Source organism: Penicillium argentinense (genome assembly GCF_028826775.1).
Source record: "Penicillium argentinense strain IBT 30761 chromosome Unknown utg000010l_segment0_segment0, whole genome shotgun sequence".
Taxonomy (NCBI): domain Eukaryota; kingdom Fungi; phylum Ascomycota; class Eurotiomycetes; order Eurotiales; family Aspergillaceae; genus Penicillium; species Penicillium argentinense.
Window position 1 is genome coordinate 2,237,483 of NW_026622669.1, and position 26,649 is coordinate 2,264,131.

General features: G+C 53.0%; 8 protein-coding genes across 8 annotated transcripts; 3 read left to right on the top strand and 5 right to left on the bottom strand.

The window, feature by feature from the left end:
* Positions 1-828: 828 nt before the first annotated feature.
* Positions 829-1,083, bottom strand: N7532_010517 (uncharacterized protein; the record flags this gene model as incomplete). The annotated part of the gene is made up of 1 exon (XM_056623008.1): positions 829-1,083. The coding sequence occupies one exon, from the start codon at positions 1,081-1,083 to the stop codon at positions 829-831; it is 255 nt and encodes an 84-aa protein (XP_056470424.1).
* Positions 1,084-1,141: 58 nt separating this feature from the next.
* N7532_010518 (tetratricopeptide repeat protein) lies at positions 1,142-3,014 on the bottom strand (the record flags this gene model as incomplete). Its single annotated transcript, XM_056623009.1, has 2 exons — positions 1,142-2,346; positions 2,450-3,014. 2 exons carry the CDS (start codon positions 3,012-3,014, stop codon positions 1,142-1,144), a joined length of 1,770 nt encoding a protein of 589 aa, XP_056470425.1.
* Positions 3,015-4,153: 1,139 nt separating this feature from the next.
* N7532_010519 (uncharacterized protein) lies at positions 4,154-5,035 on the bottom strand (the record flags this gene model as incomplete). The annotated part of the gene is made up of 1 exon (XM_056623010.1): positions 4,154-5,035. One exon carries the CDS (start codon positions 5,033-5,035, stop codon positions 4,154-4,156), a length of 882 nt encoding a protein of 293 aa, XP_056470426.1.
* Positions 5,036-7,558: 2,523 nt separating this feature from the next.
* On the bottom strand, positions 7,559-8,227 carry N7532_010520 (GPI anchored serine-rich protein; the record flags this gene model as incomplete). The annotated part of the gene is made up of 2 exons (XM_056623011.1): positions 7,559-7,673; positions 7,722-8,227. The coding sequence occupies 2 exons, from the start codon at positions 8,225-8,227 to the stop codon at positions 7,559-7,561; spliced, it is 621 nt and encodes a 206-aa protein (XP_056470427.1).
* A 4,549-nt stretch (positions 8,228-12,776) lies between these two features.
* N7532_010521 (dual-specificity mitogen-activated protein kinase kinase) lies at positions 12,777-14,448 on the top strand (the record flags this gene model as incomplete). The annotated part of the gene is made up of 4 exons (XM_056623012.1): positions 12,777-13,481; positions 13,555-13,846; positions 13,896-14,265; positions 14,319-14,448. 4 exons carry the CDS (start codon positions 12,777-12,779, stop codon positions 14,446-14,448), a joined length of 1,497 nt encoding a protein of 498 aa, XP_056470428.1.
* A 1,007-nt stretch (positions 14,449-15,455) lies between these two features.
* On the bottom strand, positions 15,456-18,303 carry N7532_010522 (secretory pathway Sec39 family protein; the record flags this gene model as incomplete). Its single annotated transcript, XM_056623013.1, has 3 exons — positions 15,456-16,515; positions 16,567-16,723; positions 16,776-18,303. 3 exons carry the CDS (start codon positions 18,301-18,303, stop codon positions 15,456-15,458), a joined length of 2,745 nt encoding a protein of 914 aa, XP_056470429.1.
* A 192-nt stretch (positions 18,304-18,495) lies between these two features.
* On the top strand, positions 18,496-19,024 carry N7532_010523 (uncharacterized protein; the record flags this gene model as incomplete). Its single annotated transcript, XM_056623014.1, has 3 exons — positions 18,496-18,523; positions 18,675-18,811; positions 18,869-19,024. 3 exons carry the CDS (start codon positions 18,496-18,498, stop codon positions 19,022-19,024), a joined length of 321 nt encoding a protein of 106 aa, XP_056470430.1.
* Positions 19,025-20,322: 1,298 nt separating this feature from the next.
* N7532_010524 (DNA-binding ATPase) lies at positions 20,323-26,237 on the top strand (the record flags this gene model as incomplete). Its single annotated transcript, XM_056623015.1, has 4 exons — positions 20,323-20,333; positions 20,389-20,406; positions 20,513-25,891; positions 25,943-26,237. The coding sequence occupies 4 exons, from the start codon at positions 20,323-20,325 to the stop codon at positions 26,235-26,237; spliced, it is 5,703 nt and encodes a 1,900-aa protein (XP_056470431.1).
* Between the last annotated feature and the right edge of the window lie 412 nt (positions 26,238-26,649).

Consider the following 26,649-nt stretch of genomic DNA (forward strand, 5'->3'; position numbering starts at 1 on the left):
AAGTGCTACTACCTAGGTAGGTGGAGAAAGAGGCGTTGAAGAATTCCATCTGCGTTTGGACGGTATCAATGCAGTCTCTACCGGATGTCCTGCGATATCGCCAAGCTTCATGGCCAGCCGGCCAGCTTCTCGCATGAGACCAGAACTGATCGAGACGATGAAGACGATGCCGGCCTCTAAGAAATGTACGGAGAAGGCGCTTAATGGTACCGCGGCCAATTCAGGCCACCCGCCAGTACCCCACGCGGAATCCAGAGGCCGGTTCTGTCCTTGTTATGGCAATTATGTGTCTTGCTAGACCTGCGTGGTCAGCTTGGATCCTCGAGTCGGGAGGTGCTGGTGAGTGAGATGTCGAGAAGTGGATGAAGTGAGGATGAATCAACTTCACATCAGTGTCAGTTCCTTCCCTACTATAAGACCAAGTCAGAAGTGAGTCTGGTGCAAGAGAATCACCACATTAGTTACACCAAACTGAAGCATATTTAAGAAGGTAAAGTGAGAAAAGTGAAAAAAGTGAAGAACGATTCATAACGAAAATACAAGTCTATATATGGGAATCAAGGCACATGGCCGCATTTGATCGTCTTGTGTATATCAGTCCGGATATAAACCCTCTCCAAGGGCTCTTACATACCAGACGGGGAACACCCCTCAGAGAGAACGGGACAAAGAAATTCGTGGAAATTTGGGGATAAAATCCACCGTCTTGATACCCATGGGTATATTAAAACAAACCTTACCGTGCTAACTATCATGACTCTTCATTGTCCTTTCTTTTAGGACAGCCCTTTTTCCGGGCAATGGCGGATTGAGGGCTATGCTGGGGGTTTAGAAGGGGAATCCACCTGGGAATCCGCCTCCGTTGCGCTGGCCTCCGAAGGGGTTACCGCCGGCTGAGGCGAAGCCGCCGCCGCCGCCTCCGCCGTTCATCATGTTGAAGAGGATGTTCGGGTCGATGTTGATGTGCGTTCCGTTCATGCCGCCCATTCCTCCCATTCCTCCCATTCCGCCCATGCCGCCCATGCCTCCCATGCCTCCCATGCCGCCGAAGCCGCCGCCGCTGAACATGTCGGCTGGGTCCATTAGGTCGTCGCCGTTGTCGTAGGCGGCGCGTTTCCTATGGTATAGTGTTATTTTAAATTCAAATGGGCAGGGTATACTTGATGTTTGTAAGGGGGACGTACTGAGGATCGATCAATGTCTCGTAAGCCTCGCCGATTTCCTTGAACTTCTCATCACCGGCTTCACCATCCCGGTTCTTGTCCGGGTGATACTGGATGGCCATCTTGCGGTAGGCCTTCTTGATTTCCTGCTCCGACGCGTCCTTGCCGATGCCAAGAATTTTATAGTAATCCTTGCGCTGGGCCTTCTTAAGCTCGAACTCGGCACGACGGATCTCCTCGGCAATCCCCTTCTCGCTGGGGTTGTTCTCGGCAACACTCTTGTAATCACGCACGGCCTCCTCCCAGTTCTCGTTGCCGGCATGCGCCTTGGCACGCACCTTCATGGCCTTGACATATCCAGGGTCCAGACGGAGGGCCTCAGTGCAGTCCTGTACGGCCGAGTCGTATTCCTTCAGGCTGTTGTAGGCCTGGGCACGGTTCTGCAGAATCTTCGAGTTCATGTCCTTGTTGGTAGGGTCGACCTCCAGAGCCTGGGAGTAGAGGTCGATGGCGCGGCGATAATCCTTCGCCTTGAAGGCAGCGTTGCCCTCGTCCTTGGTGCGGCTGAGCTTCTGTACAATTCGGAGCAGTTTGATGGCCTGCTTCATATCCGGGTCCAGCCCGAGACACATCTTCAGCAGCTTGAGCGCCTGGTCGGTTTCGCCAGACGCATAGAACGCGCGGGCACGGAGCAGCATGGCGTCTGGGTCCTGGCTGTTCTCCCGCAACAGGCCGATGGCGATGTCCTGTGCCTTGCCGAGTGAGTTGCTGTTATTCATCTTCAGCTGCGCCTCGGCAGTCAGCAGCGTCCACTTGCGCGGCTCCTTCACGCCGTGACCGAGACCCTGACGGGCTTGGTCAAGGCAGAAGATGGCCATCGATCCTCCGCGGTCCTCGGCGAGGGTCTCCTCTGCTTGCTTGATGAACTTGAGCATCTTCTCGGCAGGGCTGCGGTCGGTCGCGGTTGCCGGGGGCTGCACGCGGGACAGGACGTCGAGAGCCTCGGTGGGCCGGCCCAAACTGACCAAGATCTTGGACCAGCGGTGCATGATCTTGGGGTTGGTGGGGTCGAGTTCGTTTGCCCGCTCGATATCTTCGAGGGCATTCAGGTAGTTGCGGGCGGCCATGTGGGCGGCGGCACGGTTGGAGAGAAACGCGGCCGAGATGGGGTTGATTTCGATGGCTAGATTGGAATTCAGTTAGACACAACCTATCCAGTGGCTCGGTCACTGACAGAGGCGTGGTGGCGTATGAAAAATAGGGTACTGAATAGAATAGCTGCTTACCCTTGTTGTACTCTTCGATGGCGCGCTTGTAGTCGCCATCCTTGAAGAATTTGTTGCCGGCCAACTTGAACGACTCGGCCTCGTCGGTGTTGGCAGAGGTGGTGGTGTGTGGCGGGGGAGTCGGGCTCCGCTCCTGGCCGTTGACACCGTTCTTCATCTGGTCCTGGTCGATATCCATGGAGCTGCGCTGGTCCGCCATGGCCGAAAGTCGACGGCGGAGCTCGTCGGGCGGGAGATTAAGCGGGTGGAGGTCCTGGTCTCGCGAGGACCGGCCGAATTTGTAGGCGGGAGTGGAATTCGACGAGGAGCGACTGTGCGCGAAGCGAGTCTTGGTGGGCGACGCCTTGGTCGGGGACTTGGGTGAAGATTTGGAGGGAGATTGGGACTTGGAGGGGGAAGATTTGGAGGGCGACTTGCGCGCGGTGGAGAAGGAGGTTCGGGGAGACGCAGCGGGACTGCCACTGCCAGTGACTTCGGAGGGCGTACGCGAGTGACTGTTGCTGCGAGGTGAATGGTCTTTCGCCTTGTCCTTGTCTTTCTTGAAGATGTGGGCGAGTTGGACCATTGGGCGGGCGGACGGGATTTCCCTGGTTTTTTTTTTTTTTTGTGGTCGAAGGCGAACGAAGGCGGTAGAATCGTCAACCGGATAACAGCCGACCACTTCGAGTACAGTACTGACGGAATATACTGAGGACAGTATATTATCTCTGGGTATTTCAGAGTAAGGTACTCTAGGGTAGGAGGAGCAAATCAAGAATTGTCAGAACACTCAGGAGGATTCACACCATCGTCAGTCATAGCAGGTGGAGGATGCCAGAGTTGACCGGTTGCGCTGCCGGATCAGGAGAGAGCCGAGGGGATGGTCGCGTGTTTACTTTATAATCTATCCATTTCTCTTTCTTTCTCTTTCTACTGGTGGGGCTCGAAAAATATTAAGAGGCTGGAGAGCTACTGGTCTGTGTTAGCGCGCGAGACTGGAGACATACGAACCCGCCCATCCTGTCCCAGGGTTGCGATATTGCTGCTCTTTTCAAAGTACCTTTGCTTTGGAAAATTTCGAGAAGCTTCGATCCTTGGATTATCTAGCCAGCCAGAGACTTATTGTATAGCAGGATCATGGGGCGCACCCGAATCACTGGCAACCGTGAAAACAGCGAGGCTACACGCGGTGGAGCGGTGGATCCGATTTGCAGTTTGCTCCAAGAACGTACAGACCAGTGAAAACTGGGGAGGCGCGGTGAAGAGGGGAAATCCCGGTCTTATCACATTTCGTGCAGGGCAAAAGTACAGAAGAAGCGACTAGAAGGAAAGGCATTTACCTATATACTGTATAAAAATGAAAAATTGAGTGGGATTATGAAGTCCCGCTGGGTATTTGACAAGATCTTCGCTAACAAAAACAAACCACAAACCGGTTGCCGTGTGGGCCTGAGGTATCACATCTTCCCAAGGTCACTGGGACTGGCACTAACTAATAAGTGTCCGAATGTACCTTACCAGGTACTAAATAACCATGGCTGAGCTACCGTTGACAGGCGTTTCACGGATCGCGCCGTCGCACTAGCGCCGTTTAATATATATCGGCCATCGCTGGACAACACTGCACCGTGCAATAGTATAGACTGGCAGTACCATGGTCTCACCAGGGTACTGCTGACCGTCCACACCGATACTATCACGAGAAATGACACATATAATCCGGTCTCAGCCACCCATCCCATTCCAGCGACGAGCCACAGATGACCACCGCCGTCCCCCGAGTCGGTCGACGTGTGTAGGACTAAAGCCGTGACTCTCATACGTCGGCGGATGGTCAGCAGGCTCAATCTCATTATCGGCATAGAGGAGGTCCGTATAGATCTCCGGGTAGGCCGGCCGGCGCGACAGATCAGGCGGTGGCCCCGGCGTCCGATGTCTTGGAGCCGAGTCTTCACTTGTACTTGTCCCGCTTGCAGGTTGACGATACGGTCCAAAGACAACCCACCGCCTCTCCGACTCAACCCAGACAAGTGGGCAGCAGCTGCGTGCCCGGCGTCCGCGCTCGGAGTCACGCAATGTCTCGAGGTTCCATCTTGCCTCAGCCTCAGCTTCGAGAGACACAGGTGTTCGGAGTGGTGAGCGGGAGCGCTCGTAGGGCGAGGAAGCCGAGTGTCGGGCCAGTGTGGTGTCAATATTCAGATTCAGATTCAGATTCGCGTTACGGCTGTTCAATTCTTCCTGGTCCGGTGACGGGGTTCGTCGACCTCTTTGGGCAGGTGCACGACGGAGATAGGGCTCGTCATTTGCCTCGCTCTGAGATGTCTCGAATCGGTGGGTGAGTGGTCGAGGGAGGTGAGTGTGTCTGGAAGGAGAGGTTGGGTCCGCGGACGACGGTCTCGGCGGGAGCGATTTCCATAGTCGACTCGGGTGTGTATTTGTATCTGGCGTCGGGGGCTCGATGCGAAGCCTGGCAATTGGTTCGGGCGTTACCACTACCCTTGGGTCTTCTATTGGTGGTCCTTCGAGGGAGGAGAGATCCATGAGGGGTGGTCGGGAGTTGGAACGTGATGATTGTCGGTATCGCTGGAGGAGGGTGCAGAGGGGCATTGTGCCGTACCCCAGGGGCCGTCGGGACTGATGTATGGAGGAGATATACTATCTTTGAACACGAATGATGTGCGCTTTGATAGTCGGTTGAGTGGAGTTGGTACGAGGTGCTCGTATTCGAGCAAAGCATACCCCGAGCACGAGCGATCACCAGTGAGGTATTGTTGTGTGGCCAGGGTCGTGATGTGGGATGTAGACGAGTGTAATCCAGGTGTATGTGACTTGGCAAGGATGAAATTGTCAAAGAAAGCAAACCTGAGTTGGTTCCAACTTGAGGCCTCCAGCACAGGCTGGACAGGGAGGCCTAAGTCATACACAAAGCCATGAGATCGGGCAGTGGCATAGTTCTAAAAACGGTACCATGATTTGAAAGTCATCAAATCCTTCTGGGGCCGAGTACACCACCATGAAAGCCCTAGCATTAATTCTCACCTCCCTTTTAGTGTCAAAGCCAGGAATCGCTAGGAGAGCAATTGGGGTCCAACCGGCAAGAGATCGATCTTTCCCACCAGTCTACTCCACCAGGTGCGCCTTGTGGAGTCTGCTCGAGGCTGTCCCTCTGTCTTTAGGTTTTCCCGGACGTCAGACGGGTCGGGAATAAACCAGTGTGGCTGATCGGACCCTGAAGAGATTTGAAGCCATTCGTTGTTCCTAATGGCAGCACTGTAGGTAGCAATCGGTTCGGGACAACAAAGCAAGCTCGTTACAGGAGACTCTAATCTAGGGGAAATCCGGTTATCGTGGGCCCCGAGCGCATTTCAAACTGTGGTTCAGTGTTGGCATGACAGCTCTGGTCCCATGCTGCGCTGCAATCATATCGCTCACAGTATATCGCATGGGCCGATTCTCATTTTGTCAGTACACGCGATCCGGCGGGGTCACGTCTACCTCCCTCGCCTCAGGATTTTTCGGGGGCGAATGCCGTCTACTGAATCGCGGTCAGCATTGCAAGGCAAACTTTGGAAGAGGTGGGTATTTGCGTCGGTATCGCCGATTGCATCATCCATCTCAGACCTCAATGCGATTCGGCCAGGACAAGTACCGATAGAATTATTTCTATTTCATCTCTGCGGTTGTTGTTGTTGTGTACGCAGTGTCCAGCACGCACGACACTAGTGTAGAGTGGCAGTCAAGAACCAAGGATCGGTGGATAAATTTAGCAGCAAAGCTAACGCTGAAAGGGCAGATCGCAATATTAACAAAATCTGGCGCTACTCCGCATTGGCTTGGCGGAATACACGACGCCGATTTCCAGCGGTGCGGTGGCTGATGTCATTCTCGTGAGCCTGACTTGATCTCTTACCGTGTAGTGTACACTTGTGTAGGTAGGCATGGACATTAGGAGTGGATAGTTTGGTGAGGGTGGGATGTGGTTTTTTATTTTTGCCCAAAGTGTAGGGTTATGTCAGCGATATATTTCACCCGCGAACCACATATACCTAGCCAAACACTGAAGTTAGGTTTATTCTATCCAGTGATTCTGGTACGTATGAATCAGAATATACATGCAGCGCGAATGTACTAGTGTCATAGGGTATTTTAGACTCGACAACTGCCGTCCCTACACCACAAATAGTAAAGCCCTAGAAAGGCTTCCTTTGGCCAAGAAATGCGGAGGGTCCTTAATTCCAGCACACTACCCTAAGTACAGTACACTACGTGTAGGATCACGGCACTAGGAGATATCCGGTCGGGGCGATGAAACGGCCCCATGGCCAAGCCCTCACCCTGGAGCCGTTCTGGGAAATCAGCAACATCGCATCCGATTGGATTTATGAGAGGTCTTTTGTTTCCTGGATAGGCTAGTAGCTGCGAATATACCAACACACAATCCTGTGAAGGCTTGTGGGATTGAAATATTTGATGGTAGCACGTGATCCTATTATGAGGTATTTTGATCCCGCCAATTTTGGGGCCGCCCCTGACCATTCTTCGGGGTGAAACGATCTTGTGAATGTGTGGTTTTATCTATATTTTGATTTTGATTCTGTGAGAGACGAGGGGCAGATTTACTCGAGGAGTCTTTGCACTGCGAGGTCAAGGTGACAATGCGAATAGAATAGCACGCCATGGACGGATAATTCAGACAGGGGTAACCTCAAGAAGGGACTTCCACTACACACAGAATCAAATATACAGCAGATCAGACCCCAGACATTGCACATCTAATTAAAGAAAATAAGACCAAAAAATGGTGTAAGATACATTCAAAAGGGGTATTGGGTATTACTGGAACTCGGAAGGTGAAAGCTGTCATGGTTTACATTAAGGTCGTGCTCAAGCCACCAAGCGCTTCACACAACTCCGAAGCTATCCAGGAAGCCCAAGGAAGGAAAAGTAAATATGTATATCAAAATCGAAAAGAGGATAAAACATATCCAATCAGAAGCAAGTAACAGTATCGATCAGGCAGGTATCAAGTCACCGAAAGCCCAGGTTTAAATCACAAATCTCATCTCCGTTCCTATGTCCGTTCCACTCTATCTAACCCTCCCCTGAGGGGAGTTAAATGGGAGGTGTCATTTAAGCCAGGAAGAAGGCGGCGGCGGCAGCAGCACCAGCGAAGGTGAGAGAGCCGGAGACGGCACCAGCGCCGTTGTAGACGGGGGTGGAGGAGGGGGTAGCGGAGGCAGTGCCGCTATACAATGTTAGTTGAGGCTCAATTATAGAGAGTCGGGGAGCTCACCTAGCAGAGGGAACGGAGGAAGAGGGGGCGTGGGGAACGCCGCCGTTGCCGCCAGAGCCGGGGCCGACGGGGGAGGCACCAGTGGGGGTGGACATCACGGGGACGGAGGTGGTGATGACGGTGGGAATGCAGCTGGTGATGACGGTCTGGCTCCAGGACTGGACGGGGGTGACCGCGGGGGGAGCGGGGACGGACGACCAGGAGCTGGGGGCGGGAGCCGGGGCCGAGGGGGCGGGGCCCGAGGGAACGCCAGAGGAGGCAGGGCCCGAGGGGACGCCGGAGGAGGGGACCACGGCAGGGGTGGTGGGCTCAACACCAGCGGGGGTGGTGGTGGGCTCGACACCGGCCGGGGTGGAGGTCTGGCGGCCGGGGCAGTCGGTGACGGTGGGAGCGCAGGAGGTGATGGTCACCTCGTCGGTCTCGTAGACGGTGGTGTCAGCACCGTTCTGGACGGCGGCGGCGGCCAGGCCGGCGAAGAGGGCAATGGTGGCGGTGGTGAAACGCATTTTGAATATGGAAATAAACCGTGAAGGTGATTAAAGCGGGAAGGCTTTGGTGATGAAAGAGAGTGGTGGTAGTTGGGTGAAAGAGTGGATGACCGAAGTCTAGAGAGTGACTGGATGCGAAGGCAACGAAGTGTGTACTTGGGGAGAAAGAAGGGGAAAGGATGCCACGGGGGAGCCAGGGGCCCTTTGTATGAACGGGGAGATTAGCCCAGCTGATCGACGATTGCCCGAACCAGAAAGAAAGAAAAGGGGAACGCCCACACACTCTCCACCGTGTAAACACTCAGTATACTACTGTATGTAAGTACTGATACCACCGCATGCGTATGGCACACCGCACCCCGAAGGTACCAGTACTCCGAGGCTAAGGAGCTGTGTGCAGCCCCGGCCAACCCCTGGCCGATCGCCATTATTGGGGGTTCTGGTCTCGCTGTGACGCCGAGCTGGTGTAATTTTGAGGAGCACTAACGCATTAGCGTGGCTGCCGATCTCGTTGTGCCGACGTGGATGAGACATGGTACCTTGCAGGACCCTTGCTCAGTATTCCTCTGCTGCTGCTGAGGGCAAGACATACTTACAGTAGGGTACTGAGGTACTTGATCAATATCAGTCTCGACACAGTAGACGGAATAACTGCCCTGCAGATTCGACGCAGAGTAGATGAGATCGAAATCGCTCCACGCTCACGAAAGAGTCCGCGGTTTCAGGCCGCGCCGACTGGCCAATCCACTGCCGAATTACCGGCCGTTCCTGGCGGCGTGAGCCACTGCGCAGCGTTCGAGTGGGGCTGTCTTTAACAAAGCTCCACTTACCCCTGAACAACCCGTGAATGGTTTCCACTTTCGCCCCCGTAAACAACGCAATAATACAGTACGCTCGGTGGATTCACTCTGTGATGACGGAGGAGAGTTCATGGCCAGGTTTGCCTCTCCGATGGTTCCCTGTGTTTGGTTGTCTGGGGAGTTCCCCTGATATTTTTACAGTAGATTAATTAGGTATACTAGTATTTACTCCCACCCTATGAGAGTAGAGATTAGGCAGGTAACCCATACTCACAATTATAGCAGTGCAATTACATTATTATTACACCTTACAGTAATAATAATGCTGCTATTCTCGTCCGCCGAGAACTCCCATCCTGTTTGTCGGTGGACCCGATCACTCATGTTGTCTCCTTCCCCCCCCCCCCCTCCCATATTAAACCCGAACAGTAACATCCGGATCAGTGATTCACCTGCTTCTTACTCTGCAGCCGGGGGAACTGCGGTGTAAACTCTCCTACCGTTACCATTACCACTAACACCCTCCGCAGGGAAAGGGAAATTATACTGCAAGCGACAGCCCCCGCAGCGGGCCCTGCACGACTGGCGCCAGTCCCCAGTGCTTAACGGAGCTTACACCCGGGTCCAAGCCACCAAGCGGGGGGACCAAGCCCACGCCCCAACAGCATTGTTGGTGCAGTGTACTGGGCTGGCACTAACCCGCCAGATCGGTCTCGGTCCCGGTCCCTGGCATCGCGCATGTCTCGTAATTGCGGTTACACCAGGAACACTGAGATCAGTGCGCGGGATCAGCACCCTGCTCGAGTCGAGACCCGGTGCCGGCTGCAGAGTACAGCAAAGTACAGTGAAAGCCGGCGGGATGATCGGTGTGCTGGTGGCTCCACCATAGGGGCCACCAGCACATACAGAGTACACCATACACATACACAGGACAATATTGCAGTGTATACTCCTGAATTCAAGTAAAAGAATACCTGGAGCTTTGTTCTGTTCTGACATTTAGATCCAGACCAGCCGAATACCTGGTGGCACCTCGTGGCGGACTCCACCCTCGCTCTTGAATCCAAGCCCGTTGGATCTGATTTCGTGACCCCTTTTCAACGCCCACGATGGTGTCCTAATATGAACATACTTTTGGATGTACTAGTAGTTAAATCTGCTAGATTGACCCCATACTGCTTCTTTGTGCTATGTTTAGACTGCTCCATGATTCGGTGGGCCATGGCCAGCGTTTGCAGTAGGACGCTGAATAGGGGAAGCTCTTACTATCGAGACCCTACCCCATTGCTTCAACTAGACGCTAATTTTATTTCCTATATGAGCAGGTGAGATAATAATAGCACCACACACCATATATGGTACATATTGTAATACTGTAGAGTGAATAGTGAGTCAGTGGGTCAGTCAACCACCGAACATTCCTCGAAGCCTCCGAAAAGTGAGAAAAGGGGTTGCGACACGATGGTATACGGCACCGGTTTTGAGCCGCGGTCGCATACAACACAGTAAACAAGTAATACATCCTAGTGTACATACATACATTATCATTGGTAGGTGTAACCAGCCAGCGGACCAGACCAACCAATCTCGCTACGCGACGCGATGGCAGCGCTGGAACTCCGAACCGAAGTAACGATCATCGAAGTGTCCTCGCGACTGAATCCCGATCTGGCCCTGCCTGGTATTGAACCCGGCGTACAAAGGCAGGGAGTCCCGCACCTCTCGGAGCGAGACCTCGGGCTTCGCTTTAACCCCCCGTTTACAGTATTCATTTGTGTACTTACCCTATAGGTATCTACTAGACCCAGACCGTACCCTAGAGTGTAGCGTCTGGGCATTCAGCCCTGTTTCTCTTGGCCCTCAGACACGGCTCTACCTGCCTACCGCACCTTCCGTACCCTAAGGCACTACTACGACCGGGGTCAGGACAAATTAATTTCCGCCATTGCCGGATCAGCGGCAACGCGTCATATCTGCGCGGGATGAGTTTTCACGAGGGCTTGCTTGGATTTTACTTGGGGTTTGAGTCGGTGTTTTTTTTGGTTTTCTCATTTTTTGGGTGAGGGTAGTGCTTACCTACTACATGTAGTAGTCTGTGGATTAGGGGGCGGTGGGCAGGACCGTTGCGTGCCAAGCCTGGCTATCTCAAGGAGGGCCAGGTGCGTCTGTGGCGTTTTGGTGGATTTGCCGAGTAGAGCCTGTCACTTGACTTGAAGGGTAGTCGATGGGAGCTTCCTTGCTCCAGTATAGATTCTGGTCCAGTACAGGTTGGGGTAATTTAGGGGGAGGCAAGTCTGAGCCGCGCGTCAACAAGCAGGCCTGGATCAGGCAATCCAGGCAGATGACGTCCATCGTTGACAGTTCGGTTCTGCAAGGAGTCGAGAACAGTGTGGCTGTTCTCGTTGTGACCCAAGCAAATTAGGTACTGCTTAGAAGGAGTCTCCAGGTCGATCTGTGGCTGTACACTCGGAAAGCCGAGTGCTGGTTCAGGAAGGGTGGACCGAGTGGCTGTCTCTGTCTCATCGTGAGGGCTTGGGATGAAACGTGGCGGAGGTCAATTGAGATTAAGCCTGAGGATATCTGCGGTATTTCGGATATTGTCGTTGAGAGAGATAGAGAGATGGAGGGAGGGAGTGATGGACTAGGCGGTATATCTTAAATTCTTCGAGTAGTATCCTCATTGGCAGATACAAAATAGGTGGGAGTGGGAGTCTGGATCGGCGATATTCATGTTCCCCCGGGATGATTCCGAATGGACTCAGCCACGAAGGGATGGCTTGGATCTGATGCATCAGCCACAGCTGCCTCAGGCACAACATGGTTGATCCAAGGTCACTCGCCAGTCCTTTTCACAGTGTACCTTGGGCAGGGTCAATACCAAAGACTTTGACTTCTCGGCAAGGACCTCCCACACAATGCGGAATTACTCTCCCCATGTCCATATTCGTTGGTCGAAGTACTTTGGAAGTGGGGTGAGTTGGCAATGATGTCGACGGCGCATTCTTCGCATCGTGGGTTGGCGACGTCAAGTGGAGAAGGCATTGAATTTGCGGCTCAAGGCAGCACCGTTTATGCCCGACGGCAGCAATATGCCAGAATGCAGCGAAATAGAATACTAATGTCGAGCCCTGATAGTACTGTACATTAGTAGGTAGGCAATACATGTACCTAAGGGCACTTGTAAGTGACGGCACGCGAATGCGCCCGCATCACAATGCGAGTTGGATCACATCACGCCGGACAAGCGAGGCCATGTCAGCACCTTGACTGGACTCCTTTTGTACACTGTAGCATACAGCAGAGCATCAAGCACTCGCAAATTCTTCACTCAGTCTGGTTGTCAGTCTTCTCTTCAACTGCCCTGCGATCGCCGTGTTTCAGCTGAGGCGCCTTCTGAAACAGCCCCACCAGCGTAGGACCCGATCTTCCTCTTCTCGCCTTGTCCCACCCGGCGGCTGTGTCGCTGTCTATTAATATTGATGATGCTGGAGGTGCCATCATCGTGCGATCCCGGTTACTGAACATACATATTGAAAAGCGTCGACCGTTGGCAGGTGGAACCTCCGCAAGTCACCTGCTGCCACTCCCCTCTCGATTCCTCTTTGACTCCGACTCGCTCCCGCCGACACACCTCGACTCCCCAACACTCGTTCACCTCCTCTTTCCCTTCCATCCCCGCCTCGCCGTGGTCGAGTCCAACCACTGTGGCTACCCTGGCTGACCCCAACGAGTTGTTCTTGCCCGGGGAAAGGCAGAACAATCTCGCCATGTCGTCGCCCGTCCCACTGCTGCGTCCGCCGGTGCCTGGCAACCGCAACAACGCCGGAGGCAGCCCGCGAGCCCCCAAACTCACCTTGGGCATTCCCCCCTCGCCCAACAGCAAACCCGTCGCCGACAATGGCGTGCCCGCCGTCGAACCTCAGGCTCTTCCGATCCAACCCTCACAGCCCCAAGTACAACCGCAGCAACGACCCGGCCGACCGTCCTTGCCCCGCTTGCAACTGGCAACCCCGATGGGCAGCAGCCAGAATGTCCCGCAACAAAATGGTAAACCCGCCGGACTCTCGCTCTCGACCACCGGACTGGGCGTGAATGGCCAGCCCCCGCTCGGCCACAAGGCCAGCGGTCCGACATCGTCAAACTCTTCATACTCGACTCTCAACGTCGCCATGGAGCTGCGGGAGTCTGGCGGCAGCTCCGACCCCGCCTCTGCCATCAGCTCTGTGTATTCGGATGCAGAAGGCGGCATGCAGATGAAGCGTGATACCAGCGTGAACGGATTGCTCCCGGATCTGGATAAATTGAGTCTGGAAAAGGGTCGACCGCTCGACGTGGAGGATCTGGATGACGAGGGCTGGCATGCGGCTAGCGAACAGAAGAAGATTGAGGAGCTTGGAAGTCTGGGTGAAGGTGCCGGTGGTGCAGTGACCCGGTGTAAGCTCAAGGAGGGCAAGACGGTTTTTGCTTTGAAGGTACGCTCTCCATCATTCACATGTTACGTTAGACGGTGATGCATACGAGCTTAATGCTAACTGTTTGGTCTAGATCATCACCACCGACCCGAACCCCGATGTCAAGAAACAGATCGTCCGCGAGCTTAACTTCAACAAGGACTGTGCGTCTTCTCATATCTGCCGCTATTACGGCGCTTTCGTCGACAAGACGTCAGGAACCATCTCTATTGCCATGGAGTTCTGCGAGGGTGGCAGTCTAGACAGCATCTACAAAGAAGTCAAAAAACTAGGCGGGCGAACAGGCGAAAAAGTCCTCGGCAAGGTCGCCGAGGGCGTCCTGAACGGCCTGACATATCTGCACAGCCGCAAAATCATTCACCGAGGTTTGTCACACCCATTTATGTTTCATAGCTAGATATCTGACCCTCTCAGATATCAAACCATCCAACATCCTACTCTGCCGCGACGGTCAAGTCAAGCTCTGCGATTTCGGTGTCAGTGGCGAGTTCGGCACCAAGGGCGACGCCAACACCTTCATCGGTACATCCTACTACATGGCCCCGGAACGAATCACCGGTCAGTCATACACCATCACCTCGGACGTGTGGTCTCTGGGTGTGACCTTGCTGGAAGTTGCCCAGCACCGATTCCCTTTCCCGGCCGACGGAACCGAGATGCAGCCCCGCGCCGGTCTAATAGATCTCCTCACATACATTGTCCGCCAGCCCATTCCGAAACTGAAAGACGAGCCGGAGAACGGTATTCGCTGGTCGGAGAACTTTAAATACTTTATTGAATGCTGGTACGTATCGCCTTACGCTAAGGGACTTCATACCTCCATACTAATAATACCAGCCTCGAGAAAGAACCCCCTCGACGCGCAACTCCCTGGCGGATGCTGGATCATCCATGGGTGCAGGACATGAAGAATAAGAAGGTCAACATGGCCAATTTCCTGAAACAGGTGTGGGACTGGAAGGAGTAAAAGCGAAAAATCAGCATCAATTCTTCCTGCATCCGACAGGTGGAACCTCACTGCATTGCCCATTGCCCCCTCCTGCATTCCTTCATAGGATAGGATCTTCAAACGAGTCCAAGGCTGGACCTGTTGACCTGGCTGTCAACACGAACTCGACCTCCATCACACCATCTATTCGGCTTTCTCTTCCGAGTTCAGCCGTCGACCTCCAGGCGGGCACTCGGAGTCTCGACGACTTCCCCTCGGGGCTTTTCACGGGCCTTTCTCGTTTCAAACTTGAATTCAGAGTTCTTATCATACCCTGCAGCGACTATGATTTCCACGGCTACGCCTACCTATACGATCCTTATGGCCTGAATTTTCTCGCATCCGATCCCTATACCTATTCACATTCACATTCGTATTCTTATCCATACTGTTACAAGTTTTCTGGTGTTTGCTGGATATCGGTTTTGCGAAACCTTCTTACCCTTACCCATTTTGCGCCCTTTTTTTTCCTCATGAAGTACTACATTTGAGCCTGGACATATCATCATATCATATCATATCATATATTCGTGGTTCATTTTTTTTTTATTTCTCTGGAAGTGTTGCTTGTATAGCCTTGCATGGCTGTAGGCTTTTGGACTGATTTGCATGGTGGAGGGCGGTATATAGGTACCTAATCCATTGCGTTTGTATTTGAGATTTACATTTGTTGGCTGGGTGTACTGTAGATTTTGGATAGTTGGGATTCGTATAGGTTGTGTAACTACGTTATCTGGAGGGTACCTAAGGGTAAGCTTCAAAAGTGCTTGGTAAGAAGGTAGGTACTTACGGGACTCTCTGCTTTCTATCTAGACTCACGTTAGACGTTAACATTAACAGCGTTCATAAGATCACGATATTGTCTAAAGCATCAGAAACTCCTACTCGAAAACACTAGTTAAGAAAAATGATTAGAATGAATACATATCATCGCTATCATAATACACCTGAACCTAAATACAACCTGAACACAACACACCACTCAATCACCGATTAACCGGCTCCGCCCCCAGAACCCATCCAATCCCACTTGCCAACCCTCCAGTAACCATATTACTAACCATATCCCTCTTCCTAACCCTCCCCTCGCCCTCCGGGGAAAGAGGTCTTTCATCACCCGAACCCGAACCCTCTACTCCAGCTCTAGTCGAACCAGCCTGTGTCCCAGTGCCGCGCAAGGGAAACGCATTCTTATGCAACGCCATCGCCGCACCACGTGCGACCTCAAAAAGACCCATCGGCGCCTCAGGATGGGCATGAGGGAGAGCACGCGCACGCGCACGTCTTGCACTCCTCTGCTGCGCCGTTTCGAAAGCGTCGCGCTCAAAGTCACTCGGTCCAAAGCCGCCTGGTACAGTTGAGAGTTTATCACCCTTTGAGTCCCAGGCATCTTCTTCTGATTGTTCGCGGGCGCGTAGGGAAGAGAGTTCTTCGTCGGCTCGGCGCCAGGCGCCGAGGATTTCGGGGAGGGGGTCCGGGGTCGGTGTTAGAGTTAGGGAGAGGGAGAGGAGTTCCATTCGTTGGGAGAGGTGGGTTATTTGCGTTGTTAAGGGGGTGTTTTGTTGGTTGGAGCGGTAGCGGCCTGCGTTGTAGACGGCGCGCCATGTTATGTCGTCGGGGAGGGTTGAGGTGTTCAGGGTGTTGGGGGTTAGGCGGGTGAGGATGTAGGAGTAGGCAGTGCCGAAGTCGTTGGAGGTTAGGGCGGAGGAGATGGCGAGAGAAGTGATGCGGCGTTCGGCTGTGACGAGGGCGTCGGCTTCGCTGAGGGGTTCTGAGGTTTCCGGGGATGTGGAGAGACCTGCAGAGACGAGGTTGCGGCCGATGGAGAGGAGGTCGTCGAGTTTGGTGTAGCTTTTGGCGTTTTGGTCGAGGACTTTCTCGACCAGGGAGAGGGGGTCGTGGTGGACGCGGATGCTGACGGGTTGGAAGGGGACGCCGTGTTGGAGGGTTAGAGAATAAAATGATAGTGCATGAGTCGCAGATATCAGGGCGCTGATTTGTTTGAGCGCAGTTGACTCTGAGAAGTGCGGTTGGAATGCTTGGAGGCTGGAGGATCTGATTAGAGGCTATCTAGTTTGAGCTTCGTGGTGTACTTACGTCTCATGTGCTCGTTTCATTCCGCCACGGGTTCGGTTGCCATTGCTTGCATTGTCGTAGGCACTGTAAATAGATTCGACCACGGCTTCTTCCACTTGCGTAGATTTCAGCGGTGCAGAGGCCGACTGAGTATAGATCTCGATAGCTAATTGATATTCTAGGGAGAGTTAGAAATAAAAGAGTGCCTGCAATGGTCAATCGACACATACCTCTGGCACCGAGCAACGCCTTGAGAATTTCCGCTTCAACCGTATCCCGAGAGATTCTCCAGAAAAGACCCTGGTGGGTCGAGGGCTCGTCCCAGCCATTGTCAGACTCGTCCCATTGCCAATCTCGAAGCCAGAGAAACTGATCTCGAACAATCCGCCATTCCCGACTTGACCGATGTTGCTTCACAGTCGAGTTCACGACACTCTTCAATTCCGCCATTTGTAGCTTCTCGCTGCTATAGAGGCACATGTTGGCCACGGCCCGGCAGGGAACATTATGGCCAAGCCCGGTCAAAATGCGGAGAGACAAGAGTAGTGCGCTCAAAAGGGAGATTGAAGAAGGCGATGGTCGCGTCAAAGGATTGTCGAAGCTCAAAAGAGAGTTTTGCATGAGCGAGGCCCTTGTTGTTGAAGACAGTAGCTCTGAATCGTAGTCCACGGATGGGAGAGCTGACTCGGGGGCGCCCAGATATAAGCATTCTTCGAGATTAAGCAGCTTTGCGACGCGCTCCAGCACCTTCAATGATCCCTCAAGCGCAGCCTTGGATGAATCTGCATGACCGTACACCACAGCCAATCCAGATTGGCCGTAGCGGTTCAACAGTTCCGTGGCTTTGTCAGACGCCAGTGCTGCATCTTTGTCCTCATACCCTCCCATATCCACATCTTGAGGCCCATTCCAGATGCTGAAAGCACTGATGACATTCTCACGGTCCACAAAGCTGCGTGACAGTAGCCATTCATTGACGTAATCCCATCCCGCTGGTTCTGAAGTCTCGGGCTTCGACGTACCCTGGAGGAAGGAAACTGAATTCCGATGGGCCGCATCATTCAATCTCCGCCGCTTTGACCGATCGCTTCCATATAGCCAGGGACCAACCAGTCCCCTCAAGTTGTTGATCAGATCCATGCTGTTGTTCTCGGGACCGCTAATAGACAACAGAACATTGACCGCGGTCTGATCATCCATCAACTCCAATGTATCTAGTGAGATTGTCTCTTCGCGGTTCGGATAATATTCATAATTGAGTCGGAGGGCGGGCAGAAGACTCGAGACTAGCCATGTCCGAACGGTGGGGTTGTTCTCGTGAAAGGGTAGGACCAGGCTGAGAATAAGGGGCTGGAGAGCCGTTTCAGAGTCGATCAGGTGTGCCCGGTGAATCAGGAATTGGGTCAATGGATCGGAAGACAGCACTTCCTCCTCCTCGTCTTCGCGCTTGAGGGACCGTAAACGAAGCTTGCGCACACGTTTCCTCGCCGCCGATTCAGATAAGTCCTGGACGGCAGATGCGTCGATGTCTCGGTCTGTCGAATTTCCACTAACTAGCTCCTGTAGCACCGGAATGTAGTCTGAGGGTTCTGTACTTTCGGGGAGGAAGGTCAAGATGATGCGTAGGAGGCGTTCGAGCGGAAAACAATGGGGGTATTGCGCTTGCAGAGCAGGCAAGGCAGCGACATTGCCTTCGGCGCAAAATCGAGTCGCAAGTAATATCGCATGGGCATCCGATAGCCCTTCCAGAGGTGCCATGGCGGTTGGTTGAAGCACAGGAGGAGTGAGGTGTCCTCATACTAGCGACGTCAACGCCCCAAACGCATACGGCGGGCGCACGGACCAGGTCGGAAACGAAAGGGAAAGCGTCGCATCCGCCGGCACCTCACCACCTTCTTTGCCAGCTCTCTGCCCACCACTTCTGCCGATTGCTTTTTCTCCTCCTAGACAATGGCTTCCGGCTACGGTAACAACCTCGGTACGTGCCCCTTTGTGTCTTTTTCCTGGTTGGGTGGCGAGTCCGCGGCGGTGTTCGTTCGTTCGATCACATCTTGCGCAGGCCGTACACCCACCTCTGCTCCCCCGCGATCACCTGCAGTAAAAGCTAACCGCCGTCCGCTCGTTTCAAGGTCCTAACCGCTGCTTCCCCTTCTGGCAGGAGGTGCTTGGATGCTATGTCGTGAACTCGGCCGAGGGTGTTGAGGGCAAGAAGAAGTGCGCTCCTGCTTTGGAGGATTACAACGAATGTCTTCACCACAAGAAGGAGGTATGTCTACATCAGAGATTTTCTGAGTGTTAAGTTAATAATTGCCCTGTGAAATAGGTCTACCGTGCCTTGAGAATTGCCAACGCCGTCCGCAAGACCGAGGCCGCGTCCCCGCGTGAGAACGCCCCCAATGCCGAGGAGATTCGAAGCCTGGGCTTGCTGGGCCGTGAGAAGGAAACTGCCGCTACATTGGAAAAGATCCGGCAACAATAAGCGGGGAAGGCAAGAGCCAACTCAGGGCGCGATGTTCTTCTTTTGATGCGTGTGATCCGTGTGATCCTCTGGATCTTACCCCGGACTACCCCGATGGGGTCTGTGACTGTATAGAAACGTTTCGTTTGAGGCCGATTGGGCCATGTTTTGAATGATACTCCGGTTCCAATGCTACCATATCCCGCTTGATTAGATGTGGGGAGGTGCAGCGTGTAGGGTATGCGATACACGAATCTTCGTCCAGTCATTGGTCGATAATGGCAGATTAGATGTATTCTCGCTTTATTCAATTTCAATTTGTGATGGGCTTGCCAATCGCCGAATGTATGATTAATAGATGGTGATGTACTACCGGCACACTACAGTTCCAACCTTGACATTTGATATTGAACCCTGGCTGTAGTGTAGCTACGTGATCTATTGACAGGTATTAACACCAAGGTATCTCAAAATGGATATATTGAGACGACCCAGCTCGGACTGCCATAAATTATCATAAATCTATGTCATTAGGTCTTATACGGATAACTCAAGCTTGATATATAAATGTGATGATGCAAGTGGATATATAGTTCCCGCATATTGCCAATCCACTTCCTTTCATTGGTACACAGGAAATGCACTTCAAAAAAGATTCAAAACATTTACTTGAAAGAGCTTTGATCACTTTAAAATGAAAAATTTTGATGCAAGGTACTGTCTGATGAAACTAACATACTCGGGACCCCTATGATGATCGTGGGAATCCTCGAGTCCCCTGAGGCCATCTGGCATGTCTTGGCGCGGGCGATCGATCGCGAGATGATCCATCATAAACGAGACATGCCACTCGTGCAGAATCGCTTAAACTCAATCTCTGTTGGTCAACCCGATGGCGATTCCATTCGATACATTTGACGACATTCAGGGCTCCATGCTTCCGGCGTTTGTATCCAGGCAGCCGACTCGCGTATCTCACGTGACAGAAAAACTTGAAGTGGAGGCCCAACCACGTCTAGGCCCGATCGGGACTAGCGCGGCACACCCAAACATGGGCCGGCGCGCCCAGCTTGAGAGCCCCAATGATATAAACCCGGCTGCGTGACCTCGACCTTCTCCTCTTGTGTACTGAATCCAATCCTCCCTGCTGACTCATCCGTATCCATCACGGCGTCTGGGGCGTTAGTCTTCGGGCGTTTGCTTCCTCTCGCTCGGCGCTTCTGATCGACGCGCTCGGTCGCGTCTGCTTTCTCATCCTTGTTGTTTTCCTCTCACCTTTGGGCGGTGCTGTTCACTCGGCATCAGAGTGACGGCCCGCCATGACTTCCCGGTATGCCCCCATCCAATTATGACGCGTATGTCACATGATTAACATATCCACACAGACTCGACCGCCTGGTCACGTGAGTATTCACACCCGACATCACATGACCCTGATATAGTGTTGTACTATAATTTATAGACGGGGGTCATCGTGGTAAGTATATGTACTAACTAATTTCTTAACAGACTCCTCGAAACAGGCAGTACACAACTTATCCGAAATACTGCTGCACAACAACTTGCGGATGTCCAAAAACAACATCCGGATGAGCTCTTCAACCTTCTCGGGCGCATCTTGCCCTATCTTCGCTCCAAGTCCTGGGACACAAGGACTGCGGCTGCCCGTGCAATTGGCTTGATCGTCAGCAACGCTGATATTTACGACCCCAATGAAGATGATGGACTCCAGATCAAGTCGGCCGCCGACGACGACGACGTGGAGATCAAATCCGAAATTAAATCGGAAGATGCGCCTCCATCTGTAGATGAATTCCTTCATCTAGATACCCTTGACATTGCTGCCATACTAAAGCATGGTAAGCGTTTGCTTGGCAGTGCTGGCAAAGAATATGAATACTCATTGGCCTCGATGGAGCCCGCGGCACGCCTACAGCACCAGAAAAAGACATTGACTGCGCGCCTCGGCCTGGAAGGCGAGTACAATGAAGAAGATATCCTTGACAGCGTGGATCTGGCCCCGAAGCCTGCAACCCCTGCCCCGAAAAGAGAATCTTCCGACCCGTCCATCGCCCGAGAGAACAGCCTACAGGAGTCTCGGCGTGCGTCGTCTCCGACCGAGACTGCAGCAAAAGAAGAATCAGGTTTGAGCAAGCGTCAATTGAACCAGCTTAAACGCAAAAATAAGCAAAGTGCTAAAATGGGTGCAAACAAGGTCCGCGTTGTCGATTTAGCCTCTCGGCGACCTTCGGACAATGTCACGACCCCCACGGCGACTCCTCACCCCGTCAAGGCTGAGAATGAGGATTCCAAGAATGGCGACTCCAAGCCTGATTACTTCTCGCTCGACACTTCAGAGGCAACCGATGACTCGAAGATCGTGTCTGAGTTTAAGGGTCCCATCGCCCCTGAAAAGCCAATCATCCAACCCGAAATGGTGGATCAGGGTGCCGGATGGCCTCTTGAATGCATGTGCGAGTTCCTGACGGTCGACATCTTTGATTCCAACTGGGAAGTTCGCCATGGTGCTGCGATGGCTCTTCGTGAGGTCGTTAGGGTACAGGGCGCCGCCGCCGGTCGTCTCGAGGGCAAAACCCGCGAAGAAAACGACACTCTGAACCGCCAGTGGCTAGATGACCTCGCATGCCGACTCCTTTGTGTTCTCATGCTGGATCGATTCGGTGATTACATTTCCGACAATGTCGTTGCTCCAATCAGAGAAACAGTTGGTCAAACACTCGGTGCGCTATTGTCGCACCTGTCGCCACAGTCTGTCCGCCGGGTTTACCGATGCCTCTATCGAATTATTGTACAGACTGATCTGGGTTTAGAGCGGCCCATCTGGGAAGTCTGTCACGGCGGCATGATCGGTCTTCGTTACCTTGTTGCAGTCCGTAAGGATCTCCTTATCAAGGACTCGGAGATGATGGATGGTGTTCTCGAGGCCGTCATGAAGGGTCTGGCTGATTTCGACGATGATGTACGAGCTGTCAGTGCTGCAACTCTTGTTCCTATCGCCGAAGAGTTCGTGTCATCTCGGGCTGGCACGCTTGGCCCACTCATGAACATCGTTTGGGACTGCCTCTCAAATCTGCAAGACGACCTCAGCGCAAGTACCGGTTCCGTCATGGACCTTTTGGCCAAGCTCTGCACATTTTCCCAAGTTCTGGACGCAATGAAGGCGAACGCTGCCGATGACCCCGAAGCTTCATTCGCCAATCTGGTACCTCGCCTCTACCCCTTTTTGCGGCATACCATCACCAGCGTCCGCTCTGCAGTTCTTCGTGCGCTCATGACCTTCCTCAAGCTAGAGGGAGAAGGAAGCACGGACTGGGTCGATGGTAAGGCGCTGCGCCTGATCTTCCAGAACCTGCTTGTAGAGCGTAATGAGAACGTTCTCAAGCTATCACTTCAAGTGTGGTCAGAGCTACTGAAAGCCGTCGAGCTGCGTGGATTGTTCTCTTCTGACGCCGCTCTTCTGGAGTCGGTACAGCCTCTGATCACCTTAACCCTGGGACCCTTCGGCGTGCCTCGTTACCCCATTCCTATGAACACCTGCCTATTCATCAAGCCATCTGGTCTTCCGTACTCCGCTGCTGCCCCGCCGCCTTCAAAGGCATCACCCCCCGCTCCTGGTCCGGAGGGCGGCAAACCAGGCCGCAAACGCAAACCAGAGAAGAAAGAGCCGGCGCCAACCTCGTCAACTCACAATGTGGACGGACACATGCTTTCAGGCGATGTTGATCTTGTTGGAGCTGATACACTGCTTCGATCTAAGATATTTGCTGCCAAAGCACTGGGCGAGTTGATCTCCTTCTGGGACAAGAACGCACTTTCGAGCCTCTGGCCGGCTATTATCGATGGCCTCAACCTTCCGGCCTCTACCTCTCAGCTGTCTACGGCTATGGTGTTGGAAGAATATGCTCGTCTTTGTGGCCCCAACAGCAAGCACACCGAACTTCTTTGCGAACGACTCCGCCCCATCGTCGAGGGTGAGCGTCCATCCTGGTACGCCGACATTGCCTGCTACCTTCATGTCGCCCGAGCGCAGTGCCATTCGCTGCTCAATACATTCCGCGATCATGCTCACGTCCCACCATCACGACTCCCGGTCCTTGCTGTCGTTGTCCAGGGCGATTCCGAAGCCGGCCCTAGTGCGTTCTCACTGGCCGATGCCGAGAAGATTGTTGGCCCCGACTTTGACCGGCTGAAGAAGAGCTTGACACCTGCTCAGCGCATCGCAGCCACCCAGGTTCTCACCGATACTCGCACTACAGCTCAGTCTGCGGTTGACGAAGCACGCTCCATTCGGGAACAGCGCGACATGCGTGTCTTGGCCGCTGCTGCGGGTGCTTTGGTTGCCTTGCGTGATATTCCCAAGCGTCCTGGCCATATCATCAAGGGTATGATGGACAGCATCAAGAAGGAAGAAAATCTGGAGCTTCAGCAGCGCTCGGCAACTGCAGTTACGGGCCTCATCGAGCATTACACTGCAGCTACGAAGCGTGGACCCGTTGATAAGATCATCGGTAACTTGGTCAAATACTGCTGTGTGGACACTTCCGAAACTCCCGAGTTTCCACACAATGCCCAGCTGGAGAAGTCAATCCTGTCTCTGCGCAAAGAAGAAGATCGACGTGACCATCCAGACGCTGCAAAGTTCGAACGCGAAGCCAAGGAAGCCCGCATTATGCGCCGAGGTGCGAAGGATGCTCTGGAGCAGCTGACCGTCAAATTTGGTGCCGAGCTCCTAGAAAAGGTACCTAACTTGGCTGCACTGGTTGAACGCCCACTCAAGACTGCGCTAGAAGGTGACCTTCCGGAAGACATAACCAACCCGGAGAACGATCTCGGCCAAGAGGTTGTGGACGGTCTTTCCACTCTTCGAGCACTTCTCCCCAAGTTTGACCCCGGTCTTTATTCATGGGTTGCAGGTCTTATGCCCATAATTGCCAAGGGTCTGCAGTGTCGTCTGTCGGTGATTCGGTATGCTGCAGCCAAGTGTTTCGCTACAATCTGCAGCGTCATCACTGTACAAGGAATGACAATGTTGGTTGAGAAGGTTCTGCCGACCATCAACAATGCCCTGGACGTTCACCACCGACAAGGTGCCATCGAGTGCATTTACCATTTGATCCATGTTATGGAAGATGGTATTCTGCCGTATGTGATCTTCCTTGTCGTTCCCGTCCTTGGACGAATGAGTGACTCCGACAATGACGTTCGACTGCTCGCAACCACCTCATTTGCGACTCTCGTCAAATTGGTACCCTTGGAAGCAGGAATTCCTGACCCGCCTGGATTTTCCGAGGAATTGCTCAAGGGCCGTGACCGGGAGAGAAAGTTCATGTCTCAAATGCTGGATGTCCGCAAGGTGGAACCGTTCGAAATTCCGGTTGCCATCAAGGCCGAGCTCCGTCCCTACCAACAAGATGGCGTTAACTGGCTGGCTTTCCTCAACCGATACAACCTCCATGGTATTCTTTGCGATGACATGGGTCTCGGAAAGACTCTTCAAACTATTTGCATCGTTGCCAGTGATCACCACATGCGTGCCGAAGAGTATGCGAAGAGCCAGTCACTGGACTCCCGAAAGCTACCTTCCCTCATTATTTGCCCGCCCTCGCTTTCTGGCCATTGGCAGCAAGAGGTCAAGCAGTATTCTCCATTCCTCAAGTGCATCGCCTATGTCGGACCTCCTAGCGAGCGTACAAAATTGCAGGCCGAGCTTGCTACCTCAGACATTGTTGTTACATCCTACGACGTCTGCCGCAACGACAACGACATCCTTAATCCGATAAGCTGGAACTACTGTGTTCTAGACGAGGGTCATCTGATCAAGAACCCCAAGGCAAAGATCACACTCTCAGTGAAGCGTCTGATGAGCAACCACCGTCTCATTCTTTCCGGCACGCCGATCCAGAACAATGTTCTTGAGCTGTGGTCTCTGTTTGACTTCTTGATGCCGGGCTTCCTGGGAACCGAAAAGGTTTTCCTCGACCGGTTCGCGAAGCCCATTGCCGCGAGTCGCTTCAGCAAATCCTCCTCAAAGGAACAGGAGGCTGGTGCTCTGGCAATCGAAGCCTTGCACAAACAAGTTCTACCGTTCCTGCTGCGTCGTCTTAAGGAAGAGGTCTTGAACGACCTACCTCCCAAGATCATCCAGAACTATTACTGTGACCCCAGTGACCTTCAAAAGAAGCTCTTCGAAGACTTTAGCAAGAAAGAACAGAAAGAACTGCAAGAAAAGGTGGGCAGCACGGAACGCAACGACAAGGAGCACATCTTCCAAGCTCTTCAATACATGCGTCGTCTGTGCAACTCTCCTGCCCTGGTCGTCAAGGACGGCCACAAACAGTACAACGAAGTCCAGAGTTACTTGTCTGCCAAGCGTTCCACGATCAGAGATGTGTCTCACGCACCTAAACTCAGTGCCCTTCGCGATCTGCTTGTCGACTGTGGTATTGGTCTTGACCCCTCCGCTGAGGGCGAGCTCGATACTGGCGCCAGCTATGTCAGCCCTCACCGTGCTCTGGTCTTCTGTCAAATGAAGGAAATGCTGGACATTGTCCAGAACGACGTCCTCAAGAAACTACTGCCTTCAGTCCAATACCTTCGGCTGGATGGTGGTGTCGAGGCCACCAAGCGTCAAGACATTGTTAACCGTTTCAACACCGACCCCAGTTATGATGTGTTGCTTCTGACCACCAGTGTCGGTGGATTGGGTCTCAACCTTACTGGTGCCGACACGGTCATTTTCGTCGAACACGACTGGAACCCGCAAAAGGATATCCAGGCTATGGACCGTGCTCATCGTATCGGTCAGAAGAAGGTCGTCAACGTGTACCGCCTGATCACCAGAGGTACACTGGAGGAAAAGATCTTGAAGTAAGTTGCCCAACTCTTATGATTTTTTTCACGTACTAACAATCTTCACAGCCTCCAACGATTCAAGATCGACGTCGCCTCTACCGTGGTCAATCAACAAAATGCCGGCTTAGGCACAATGGACACAGATCAGCTCTTAGACCTCTTCAATCTCGGCGAGACAGCCGAAACCGCCGAAAAACCAGGCGATCAGACAGGCAACGAAGTCGACATGGTCGATATCGACGGTGAAGTCAGGGAGAAGGGCAAGAAGGGCTGGCTGGATGATCTGGGCGAACTCTGGGATGACAAGCAATACCAGGAAGAGTACGACCTGGATTCATTCCTGGCATCCATGAAAGGATGATGATAATGGTCACGAGTTCGTCATTCACCCACCACATATTATCCTGATCTATTTCAGTTGATTCCTCATACCCCCTGATTTCTTCTCCCACTTGTCTTTGCCTACCTCACTTTATCTCCATACGCCTATCATGCCTCACGTCCTACATTTCGCCTCTCTATTCTTCCATAGAGGCGAGAAGAAGAATTTTTTGTATCAGCGAACTAATCCTTTCGTCGTGTGGTGCTTTGACACCGGCACGATCCTCCTATTCTTACCCTTCCTGTATTTCTAGTTAATTTTCCCTCTGTCGACGATGAATGAACTTGAATGTAAATAGAGGAAAAGGTTCTCAATATTTCCTGCTATTGCCACTTCATTTCTTCGAGTAAAACCCGATTCTACCAAACGAAACCACGTAGAGTGAATTGAG